This window comes from Cryptotermes secundus, unplaced genomic scaffold, assembly GCF_002891405.2.
Source record: "Cryptotermes secundus unplaced genomic scaffold, Csec_1.0 scaffold968, whole genome shotgun sequence".
NCBI lineage: Eukaryota > Metazoa > Arthropoda > Insecta > Blattodea > Kalotermitidae > Cryptotermes > Cryptotermes secundus.
The window spans coordinates 1244114-1256684 of NW_019719376.1; the positions used below are offsets into that span (position 1 = coordinate 1244114).

At 37.0% G+C, this 12571-nt stretch overlaps 2 protein-coding genes across 2 annotated transcripts in view; one reads left to right on the forward strand and one right to left on the reverse strand.

The window, feature by feature from the left end:
* Positions 1 to 88: 88 nt before the first annotated feature.
* Positions 89 to 2825, forward strand: LOC111865843 (J domain-containing protein). Its single transcript, XM_023854202.2, has 4 exons — positions 89 to 330; positions 555 to 656; positions 806 to 922; positions 1702 to 2825. The coding sequence occupies exons 1-4, from the start codon at positions 244 to 246 to the stop codon at positions 1912 to 1914; spliced, it is 519 nt and encodes a 172-aa protein (XP_023709970.1). The 5' UTR covers positions 89 to 243; the 3' UTR covers positions 1915 to 2825.
* A 7168-nt stretch (positions 2826 to 9993) lies between these two features.
* Positions 9994 to 12571, reverse strand: part of LOC111865780 (prolyl 4-hydroxylase subunit alpha-1) — a gene marked incomplete at its 5' end in the record, with an annotated part of 36881 nt that continues 34303 nt past the window's right edge. Inside the window, 2 exon segments of the mRNA XM_033752009.1 lie at positions 9994 to 11275; positions 11899 to 12064. Of these exon segments, the coding sequence (XP_033607900.1) occupies positions 11202 to 11275; positions 11899 to 12064 (240 nt within the window). The 3' untranslated portion in view covers positions 9994 to 11201.

Here is a 12571-nt window from a genome sequence, read left to right on the forward strand (position 1 = left end):
ATTGGATAAATTCTAACCTCTTTGGAACACGTAGCCAATGGATGCATTTGACACATAGCGTGCAATTTTCAAGCTCATTTAACTAATTACGAATTTGTTGTATCTGAAGGTGTTAGTATTCCTTGACATTTCCCCGGGATTTTCCCAGGTGGTTCAGGGGTTCGACAGAGTTGTTCTGTTGCAGCAGAAAGGTGTGTTGAGGGATACAAGTGCTACATACGTGCAAATATCCATTTATCGATAATGACAAATGTGGATAGTATTTTGAACTATACTCGCAAAGAAGAAGAAGATTATTATGCGATTTTAGGGTGTGACGAGTCAGCTACGGTAAGTGTCAGAGTGAAATGTGCGGATATGTATTTTTTCATTCTTTACATTACGTATTATTGAGGCTTGAATTGGGTCCTGCAGTGATTTGCAACCATGTGTGTTATAAAAGTCTTGGGATGAAATTGTTGCTCAAACGTCAGAAGAATGTGCACTCGGAACTGTCAAGATTCATTGGAAGCACAAATAACGTTGTATGGTACAATACACGATTTTATTTGCAGACAGAGCAGATTACAGCCGAATATAAGGTGCAGGCACTGCAGTTTCACCCAGACAAGAATGAGGGGAATAAAGAAGCTGAGGAAAAGTTCCAAAAATTGAAAGTGCGTATTATGTATAATAGGATAGACGCCCATTTATTTTTAAACTGGTCAGTTATTTTGAACATTGCTATGGCGTATGGCAAATTCATATATATTGAATTGTGTGAATTTATGATCTATATAAGCACAGTCTCGTTCGTTAATTTCAGGAAGCGAAAGAGACGTTGTGTGATCCAGAGAAACGAAGTAATTATGATAAATGGCGTAAAAGTGGCATTGCAGTTAGTTACAAACAGTGGCTTGGTATGAAGGAACATGTCCATGCTGTAAGTACTTTGAATTTGTACGTTTTTACTTAATAAGTTAGAATTTGTATAATGAAACATATTTCAGGTCCAGATTTCTGATACAAGAAGCACACATTATGTTCTGATATTCAGTAAACTGTAAGTCCAGAAATATGAATTTGAGGGTTGCCAGGAATCCTTGTTTATGCTAAAGATAATTGTTAGGATGCTTTTTGTTCCTGCCTGCTTATGATGGTTACTGTGGTGAGATTGGTTGGAAGAAGCAATAAATTGATACAGAATTATGCTGATGAAATCCCAATGAAAGCATGCTTTGGAAGACTGAGGAGACTGGAGGATAATATTGGTCTGAATCTTAGGGAAATAAGTTGTGAGAATGTAGATTGAATTTAGGTCACTTTATGTTATATCTGTTAGTGAGCCCTGAATCTCAGGGTTTAATGGCCAGCATTCATTCATCTGTTGAAAAATGCTGTGTTCTGTATTTTGAAACTGAAAATTTGGTAATCTCAAGCTTGCATCAAATGGGCCTCATAAAGAAACAAAATAATTGTAATAAGTTTGAATTGAAGAAGATATTGAAAAGAAAATGTTGCACTAGAATCTCTCTCTTTCCCATAGACAGTGATGTCGCATTTTATGTGAGGAGTGTGTTCCTGAAAACCATTGTGCATAAAGTGCAACTTTATTCATATTTTTTATATTGCACACACAAAGTGTGACCACCCTGTAATATACTTTTATCCATATTTTTTCCTTTTAGTCCATATATTTATTGATCATGTCCTATGTTGCAGTCTATGCACTGGTCGACATTTAAGACTAAGGATCGTATGCTTCCGGAATCTGGTGAAGGAGGGGCAGTACGCAGTGGAGGGCCAACTACAGCTGCCCAGCGTCGAGCTTCAGAGGGAGGTGCAAATATTCACTGGGGGGCTCGAGGTAATGTCCAGTGGGATTCAGATGCTTCGAGTGAGGTTGTCAACAGATTCCGTAATTATGAGATTTAAGCTATGGCTGGATATCAATGTTCCCAACAAGTTTGTGTCAATGTTTGGCTTTTAAAAAGCAGACACCTATACAACTCCCAGAATCTCCTGTCAGATTTTATATGTTTGTTATTTGCAGTTAAACAACTACTGGAGTAGAATGCATTTTGGATGTACTTCATGCACCAAGTAGGAAATATCACATTTTGGAAAAGATGTTGTCTGATTGCCCTCAGTGATATTTTAAATTATTGATGCTGAATACGTAAATATACACTTGATAACTTACTTGTCTTCCTGAAGAATTTCAACATTCCATTATTTATTTGCAGTATATATTTTTATACTTATATTATGTTGGTACAAAGTGGATATTTAATGACTGCTGGAGCAGTGTCTTGCCATTGTGTGCTCTCACTGCATGGGTTGCTTGCCTTTCCTACTCAGCTGCGATGAGAGCTTTGTAGGGTGAGGTTTACTAGTTCCCTTGCACTACATATCTCTCAGAATAAAACATAAGACTCATGAAGGCATGCCAGTCATCAAATTTTAGATTATGGTATGAAACTTTATGAACACGCATGGTAACAGACGCAGGAATGTAGGAAATTCACACCTGCTACATGGTGTTCTCTATGCCCCGAGTGTGAAACTAACATTCACCAAGATGGAAGGCCGTAGAGGACTAGGGAGACCCCACAAAGGTAGCTTGATAATTTTAACTTCATTCATTCTGGTCCATCACACTATACAGATATTATAGAATGATTTGAAACAGTTCAGTGTGACTCAGATGTACTATTATATGATGCCTTTACATGTTTTGGTTAGTAAACGACCATCATTAGGAGGCACAACAACATGTTGAGGAAACTGCTATTACATTGATCATCGATGAGGTCATTGGATTTTTTCAATTGACCTAATCCTTCCAGCCGCACTAGGCCCTGGAGTCAACTCAGCCTCTAACAGAAATGAGTACCAGGAATTAATTAAATAATTTTCCTGGGGAGTAAAGCGCAACACACTAGATAGTGTGGGACCCTCAACGTCTCACAACCCTATGGGCCTTCACGGCCTGTTACAGAGATAGCTTTACTTTTTTTTTTCCTCTAGTAGATCAAATTCAATCAAAGTTTTAAAGATTTTAATTAAGACAAATTGTTGTTGAGTTAAAAATTGGTAAAATTCTTATTATTTAAAATTTTAAACGACAAAGGTTCATGTCTTCGTGCCTCTTCTATCAACGGGAGATTGGGGAAGATATTGCCGTCCTTAGAGGTCCGGACCATGTTTACCCCTTTTTTATTGTACATTGTTGGTTAGGAACCTGCAATTATATTATGGGTATTTTATATAAAAGTCTGTGTACTTACTTAATATTTCTTTGAGTTATATCTTGTGTTGAAAGTGGCAGCAGGCTGTAGGACCATCCATGAAGATGCCTTTAGTGTGAGGCCCATAATAGACCTTGTGATTTGTATACATAAAATTAATTCTGAGAGAGATGAAAGGCAGATCAGTAGCCTTCATTCAATCAAGTGTTTGCTACAGCTCAGTAGAAAAGGCAACAGCCCCTGTAGTGGATGCGCACACTGCTAAATATTCTCACTGTTATTTGTTACATTAATTCCAATATATAATAATACTGTGCAATATGTTTATTATACTGTTCCTATGAAGTGTTTTATTTTTTAGTTTGACTTATGTATATCTTAAGATCTGTCTCTATATATAATTAAAATTGTACCAATATTTGTGTATATATACAGTATATATTTTTTAAATGTTTTTCCAAGTGTCAAGAGATTGTACCTTCGTAGAAGGATATTGAGCACAAAGTGCTGTGGACGCATTAGCTAGAGATATGTAAATGGAAGCCACACATTTCCATGCAGTGTGGGAAAAGAAAAAGTTGGATACACAAGACAGTGGTCCTCTGTAGAGCCCTTCTGTGATAAAGAATCTATGCAATATTTCTAGTTTCCCATAAAGTTAATGTGTTACATGTCAAAGGACCTGTGTGATGTATCCTGTGTTCATTATTGGCTGATGTCTTGTAAACCATAAATATTTTTTATTTTGTATTTGATGTATAATAAGCTTTATTTTAGTGTTCCTGTAATTGTGTAACTCTTCGTGCGCACACAGACCGAAATATTTTTAAAATAACATGACAGAATCCAAAGGGAATTATAAAAGGTAGATGGTCACTGTTAACAGGGTTCTTACAGTGAATTTATTTTTTATATAACTTACTATAAGGAGTATATAAATTTTATGTAATATTCCAGTCTAGTACTGCAGAGGCTTACCTCCAAGATTTTGGTAAGAAAACACTGTAATTCAGAAGTATATCGTAAGCAATGATATTATAGGACTGTGTTCCTAATATTCTGTTCTAATGCAAACAAATTCAGTAATAATTACATACATTGAGTTCCATGCATATAATTCTTCAATATTGACTTTGGCTGCTTATTGATGGAATTTAAAAAAAATTGCGCTATATATTGTTAAGCGTTTGCTTATGTATATTTTAAATTTTATGTTTGAAACATTTAACTTCAGGTCTTTGTTGTGCTTAAGGTTTTGGTTGTATTAATGTTCATTACCTTTTAACAATAAATGTGAGAAACTAAATGGTAGTACTCATTTCATTAGGTGCAGTGGTTTGTGATGTTCCTATTCCGAATTGTGTATGTGAGTTAATAAAATACTGTTCTACAGGGTATCCCACCACATAATGCCCAGGCTTTGGGAGCATATTTTACAGGTAACTTGAAGCAAAAATACCCAGTAAACACAGCTGGTCATCATTATTGAGGCAAGTGCCACTGTAATGTGGCCAAAATACATAAAATATTTCCCTTTGATCTCTTTAGCACAATCTGAAGGATTTGAAACTAAATTAAGGTTCTGAAATGACCTCCTGCTTGAATGCATACCACTTTGCACTGCTGTTGCATTTGACTATCACTTCTGCACAACAACAAACAACAATGAGACTGAAAATAAATCCATTATAATGGCTTTAGCGTGCTATACTACACAAATAATATCAGGGATGAATTCAGTTACTGTTTATAAGGCATTTTTCCCTTAAATGACTCGTAGTCCTCCTGAAGTGTGTCTATTAGTGGTGGGAGATACAGCCACCACAAAACCATATGGCTATGTAGACCACACATACTAGAGAAAGACAAAACACCGTTGTTGTCCACTGTTAAAACATTAAACAATTTAGGCATGTAAACAGTTACTAAACAGTAATAATTATTTTTCATACCTGGCTGTTTGAGTATTCCTGCCTAAATGACAGAAAATAAAAGAGAAATACTGAACAGGCTGATGCACGTTTGGAAGTTAAAATATGAGCTGTGTTACCAGTTATCCAAACAAGTTCCTTCAGGACCTCCATCCCTCTATGCAGATATTAAAAATTAACCATCACAACCAGAAACACACCATCTAATGCCACACTAAATAATGGTGAAGCTATACCTTCACTAGGCACAATAGATTCTTGAAGTTTCAGTTGTAGCTGTCTATAATTTCAAAGCGCAAACACCGCTGCATCGTGTTCTGATGCTTGTTGGAAAATGGCAGTTGAATGGAGAGCTAACATCAAATTTTGTTTGAAGTTAGGCAAAACAGCTGGAGAAGCGTACGAAATGACGAAAAGTGTGTACAGTAGTGATTGTTCAGGTCGCTCAAACGTTTTTCGATGGTATGCTGTACTTCATTACGACAGGGAGGACACTGAAGACGCTCCACGTGCATTAAAGCTGAGAACAAGTTGCAATGAAGAAAATGTGAAAAAAGTGACCGAAATCCTTGCATCAGACAGATGTGTTTCTGCAAGACTCATCTAGGAGTTTTTGGGAATACCAAAGTATTCTGTACTGTGCATCAAATTTTGACCCAGGATTTGAGCAAACGGAAGGTCTGTGCATGGTTTGTACAGCACGCGCTGTCAGGCGATGAAAAACATGCCAGAGTGGAAGACTGCAAAGACATGTTACGGTCAGCCCAAAGGGATACAAAATTTGCAAAATAGATTGTTACTGGTGATGAGACATGATGTTTTCAATATGAGCCTCTTACAAAGTGGCAGAGTGCAGCGTGGTTGAGCCCAAAGAAGCCAGCTGAAACCAAAGCAAGTGCGCATGCAAAAGAGTCAAGTAAAGACACTGCTAACCGCTTTCTTCAATTCCAAAGGAATCATTTACAAGGAATTTCTGCCAGAAGGTCAAACATTGAATTTGATTATTATCTCAGAGTCCCCAGATTTGGCTCCAGCAGATTTCTGGATGTTCCCAAAAGTTAAGTTGGTGATGAAAGGAGATCGTCACGACACCATCCAGGACATCCAAAGGGAATGTACTGCAGTTTTAAATGCGACTCCACAATAGGAGTACAGTGACTGTTTTCGGAAACTTTTCAATCGATTCCAGCTATGTTTTGATTCAGAAGTAAACTATTTTGAATAAAAAGAGTGAAATTTTGAAAATAATTCATGTTTTGTATTTTTAATGAACACAGTCCTAACAGAACCTGGACACACTGTGTATGTCTGCATGGCATAGTGCTTGTTTAATTAAGCACAGGTACAATGATTAAGAATGATAAGTGGGGAAGCAGTCATTACATACTTAAAAAACTTATGATGTGCAGTTCAAGGGATTGAGGAAATCCATGAACCTCAGGTGAGAGTAGATTTATGTTCAGAATTCAATCCAACAGATGCATTAGAACTTCTGGACTTATGTGCAACTTTTGAGATGGCCCCACAGTTAAATCTGGTTTGCAAGAGGATTACTTATTATTAGGGCCCGGATTTTTATGACCTAAAAACTGTAAATATATNAGCTGGACAGCCAAGGAATCGGCAATCATTTTTCAGCACGCACAAGAGATGTGTCTCATCTTCACAGCTTTGAGACTGGCTCTGGGACTTCAGGGGGCTCTTTCCCCAGGGGTAAAGTGATCAGAGCATGAAGCTGACCGTTGTACTTAGTTTTGGAAATATATAATAAATGGAACTATTCTGGTTTCAGATTAAAACAATTATAATACAATTTAGTTCAACTGGATGGTATGGACAGCTTTTGGGCTCCTGTTTTAAAGAAAAGTTTCCAATCTCTTAAAATAATTTGTGCTGCATGGTAAGTAACAAAACTACACTTCACATACCCATATATATATCAGCACTAAGGAAACAGAAACCATACATGAAAACGAGAGTTCCCTCGTCCTGAGCTGCTATATAACTATAGATTAGTTCACAGAATTATTAAAATGCAGCTAAACTGGCTTGTGTAGCAATATGTATGTTAATTCTGTGTGCCCCCCCCACACACACAGACACACATTATAACATGACGTCCATAACCTATAAACTTTGGAATGTGGAGACCGCTCTAAGTATTGAAGAAACATTCATTTACCAGGTGATGAAAACACAAATGCCCATTAACCACAACAGTTGAGATGCTGCTCGGCAAAGCATTTCCTTGGTAGTCCACAATGATGTGGAATAAGCATGCCAGGTGAGTCACATTCTCATATAAGCACATGCTAGAAAGAGTCAGTGAGAAGACAACCTCCGTCCTAGCAAGAACAAGTCTAACAGATTGAACAATTGTGATTATTTGTAAATATCTGTAAATAACAGTATTCAAGTGTCAAATAATATCCATTTCCAACCCCAAATCATTGTGTAGTCAATATCATGTGACAATACAAAAGGCTTTTAATATTTGAGCTCACAAAAGGCTCTCAGTACTGTGAAAAATGGGACTGCTAGCCTTGATGCTTCATCTGATAACACATGTTCCTGTCACATCTATAATTATAAAAGCCTTAAGCAGTGTTTACCTACCTACATTGTTTTGACACAGTGGGGAGGAGGAAGAAAGAGATTAAAGACAATAGAATGGACAGATAAATGGGATGGAAAAGGAATACAGGAATGAGATAAAGGTAGAAAAGAGATAAACAAAAGAAACAAAGTGGGCATACAAGGTGTGGCAATAAAGAAACCGGATTCATGCTCTAACCCTTTATTAAAAAAAAATCAGACAGTCGAAATGTTATCCCCTTCAATGTAGTCCCCTCCCTGATCCCTACACCGCTCCATGCGAATTTTCCACTGTTGGAAGCAGTGCTGCAGGTCATCTTGTGTTATGCTCTTCAAGAGTTGCGTCGCTTTTGCTTTCACTGCATCCACGGACTCGAACCTGGTCCCTTTCAGCGCAGACTTGATTTTTGGGAAGAGAAAAAAGTCGCACGGTGCTAGGTCCGGAGAATACGGTGGATGTTCCATCACTGGAATGTTGTTTTTTGCCAAATACCTCTTCACAGATAGCGCGTTGTGTGCTGGCGCGTTGTCGTGATGAAGAACCCATGAGGCATTCTTCCACATGTCTGGTCTCCTTCGTCGCACACGTTCACGGAGGTACGTCAAAACATTTTTATAATAAACCTGATTGACAGTCTGACCTTCAGGCACCCAATCAATGTAGATTACCCCCCGGATATCGAAAAAAACAATCATCATTGCTTTGAATTTGGACTTGCTCATGCGCGCTTTCTTCTTCCTAGGGGATTTGGGGCTCTTCCAATGCATGGATTGTCGCTTAGTCTCTGGATCATATTGAAGAATCCAAGTTTCGTCACACGTAATTACGTTTTGGAAGAAATCAGGATCATTTTCAATGTTTTCAAGAGTGTCAACACAGCAATTCACTCGATGTTCCTTTTGCTGGGGGGTAAGGATTTTTGGCACCACTTTAGCACACACCTTTTTCATGCCCAGATCGTCGTGCAAAATCTGTCTAACACTTTCCTTATTGATGTTCGTAAGTTCAGAAATTGCTCGAATGCTCAGTCGACGATCTCTTCGAACAATTCTAGCGACCTTCTCCACATTCTCTGGAGTTTTCGCAGTGGGAGGACGGCCCGATTTTGGATCGTTCCCGACGTTTTTCCTACCCTCCATAAACTTCTTAAACCACTCGAAAACTTGCGTGCGAGATAGACACTGATCACCATATACTTCTGTCAACAAATTGTAAGTTTCAGTGGCAGATTTTCCAAGTTTTGTGAGGAATTTGATGTTAGCACGTTGTTCTGCATTAGCACTCAGCATTATTCCGACGGAGCTCAGAAACACGATCCGCTTCTAACAATGGTCGCGGCCAGACTAACCGATGCACGTGAATGAAACTTTGTGTGACGGTAGAGGGAAGTCCAAGGGTCAATGCCCTACCCTCCTCTTCGTCAATGACGTGGCTGGAAATGAGTCATAAAAGTAATCCGGGTTCTTTATTGCCACACCTTGTAGGTTGAAGATATGGAAGAAACTTTCTGAGGGGTTAAGTCTGTGTATTTGCTAACGAGACATGGCCATATGACAGGGTATTCCGAGATTCTTAACAAATATATTATTTCAGTTTCACTTTGTACTGGCATTCAGAATGTAATGAAATTGTTTCATCTGTGAATATTACTGAATTACCAGTTATATAGTAGTAGTAGTATCCCAGGTATCAGTGTCATTTTAATCCCTTATTAGGGTAACTTTTAACCAAATAAACACATTTCTAAAGAAGTGAAAGTCTTTAGCTTCCAGGAAGAACCTCAATGCATCTCTGCAGAATTTCTATATTTATTCAGTGAAAATAATTAATATTTTCAGATATATTTATTCAGATTAAAAATTACATTATTATCCATTTAAGTCTTCAAAGCAACTATTGGTACTGACGAAAGCAGTCTTCTGGGATGTGGCACCGTGTAGATGTGTTGTTAACCAACATTTCGGAGGAATGTCGGTTAACACCACATCTACACGGTGCCACATCCCAGAAGACTGCTTTCTTCATAGTCACCGCCGTGAAAACCTCAAATCTTACAACTATTGGTACTGTCTGCAGAATTCACAAATTCAGACATTAAATTACTTCAGTGCACTGGGTATACTTTGATTCAATTATCATCTAACTGTGTGTCACATTACCTTAGCAATATGAAAGGCAATACGGACTTCAAGACATATAGCAATATTAAACTGTGCTCTCCTTTTTAGTAAAGCTGGAATTACTATTTGGAATCTCTAAGTGTCTGGATTTTGTCCACTGTCTAGTATTCTAAGGAGCTAAATGTTTAGAAAATTGGATCTGTTTCCATAACATTGTGTTCTTTAATATATCAGACGAAGGACAAAGTCCAAAAACCTAGTAACCCAGAATATGTATTTAAGCATTCTGTTGCATTAATATACTCTTCACAAACTGTACAGCAATCCACAATGCAACTATCTTTCAGCTGTATATGGCAATCATCAGGTGTTCTTTTGCCAAAAACTATTTCAATGTGTGGTACATCCAACTTCTTCTATCACATATACATGTGATATGTTCTAATTTAAAATAATGGACTCAATAATAAAAAATCAATAAAAAGAGGACTACATATATGGACCACCACCACCACACAGGCAGGGTGAGGAGCCTTCAAGGCAGGGGGCATACATAATAACTACATCAATATTTGGGAGCTACATACACACAAACACACATGACTCTGCTCAAGTAATCCAAAAAAGAAAATCTACACAATGGTGTTTGGATAAAAAGACAGCCCCAAAGCAAAATGCTGAAAAATTTTAATTAATTTGAACTAGATTTTATCGATTTTGATAGAGTCCATTATTTTAAATTAGAACATATAGTATTTATATGTGATAGAAGTGGTATATACCACACTGTGGAACAGTTTTTGGCGAAAGAGCACCCGATGATGACCATATACAGGTGAAAGATGTTGTGAAAGTGAAACGGAGGAGAAAATAAATAAGTTGCACTGTGGATGGACATATAGTTTGTGAAGAGCAGTTACCCAGAGTGTTACATGCCGTCATAAACCTTTTAGAATTGACTGAAACTGTTATATTACATAGCAATCCTAGTGTCTATTTTTGGATAAATGATATACTAGGTGTCTTGGTGCCATAACAGAATGGTAATAACATTTGTGACACATTCTTACAAAATAGTTTTGGTGCAGTTTTCACCAATATGGCACAATTATATGTAAGTATAAATAACAGTTACAAATCTTCACTGTTAATCATGAAGAAATATATATCTGGCACAAAGAAGCACAAATCCATTTCACTGATATTATGTACATTGTTAACAGGCTGTGTTATCCCATTAATGAGTCAACAGTCTTCAACTAATGGCAATGACATTTAAAGGATTACCACTGAACTTATTCTTATGCATATTCACATACCAGTTTTAATCTGCATCAAAAATAAGACCACATGGTCTTCTCAATTCTTGTCCACGTTCATGAAGCCATTTGTTTGAAACTGCAATAAAGAAATAAATATAAATGAATACCAGTACATAAAAAAGATAAACACTGTAATATTATTTTGTCAAGAATTATATAAACATGACAAATACCTTAATGCAATTGAGACTCTAATTATTTTAAAACCACGCTTATATATTACTGTATTTCTGGTTTGTAAAAATGAGAAATGAAAACTGAATACATCACGTTATATTCCACAAGCTTCCTATAAATCTTATGATATGGATCTAGTACAAGTGTGGATAATGAATACGTGAGGATAGGGAGGGAATCCTGTCTGTTTAACTACTGTGTTCTTCAAGTTCACTTTCTCATACAATGACCACTCTTTAACATTTCACAGACACTACTATAAAACATGAAAGTGTTCCAGTTATTGTTACAGTGAATCTATGTTAGAAGCTACTGAAACTAAATTTATTCAGCCCTATATTCTAATTCAACTGCTCAGAAATATTTGAATTTTAAATCAAACTCGGGATGTCTCAAATGAGAAGCAGGAGTTACAGTCACACGCCACACGCCACACCACATGGTGTCATTTCTGTGCTCACTCTACTTGTGGTATGAAAATATGAGCAGTATAATTTGTTAGCAAGTTGCAATTCAACTTACCCCATTTGGAGCCAGTGAGTACAGGACAGGCAGCATGTCGAGTATCCATGTCTCCTTCCCCATTACGATGGAGATTGTACCAGAATGCTGCTGCACCCTTTTCAGGTCTCAGAGCAACATTAATCTGCGGAAACACTGTGGCTCCACCTTGAGAGACATCACTCATCTGTGAATGGCACCAGATCTCTACTGAATTACAGCACCAGAACAGTGATACATATAATTTTTATGAAACGCTCCAATAATTATTTAAAATATTTTAATTTACTGTATACGTACATATAATGCACTATTTTAAAGCTCAAGAATTTGAGATTTAAAAAACATATAAGAAGTCCCAGAAAGATTTACACAAAAGTAGGGAATGTGTTAAAAACAAAGTATTCCTAATTTATAATTTAAATCATATACTCCATACTGTTGTACTGATATGGCTGTATTTCAGTTTTATATTGTCCACAGTCTTCATACAAAGGTCATGGATCAAGACATCAACATTAATTAACAGGACATTACAACTACAACGAACTATTTTATTACAAAAGAAAGCACTTCAACTTCCTACACAAGAATTTTATCTATACACTTGAAACTGGTTGCAAAATTACTAAAATACTCCCATTAACAATGTATGAATGCTTTAGCCACTATGCTCTGAATATCACAGTTTGTA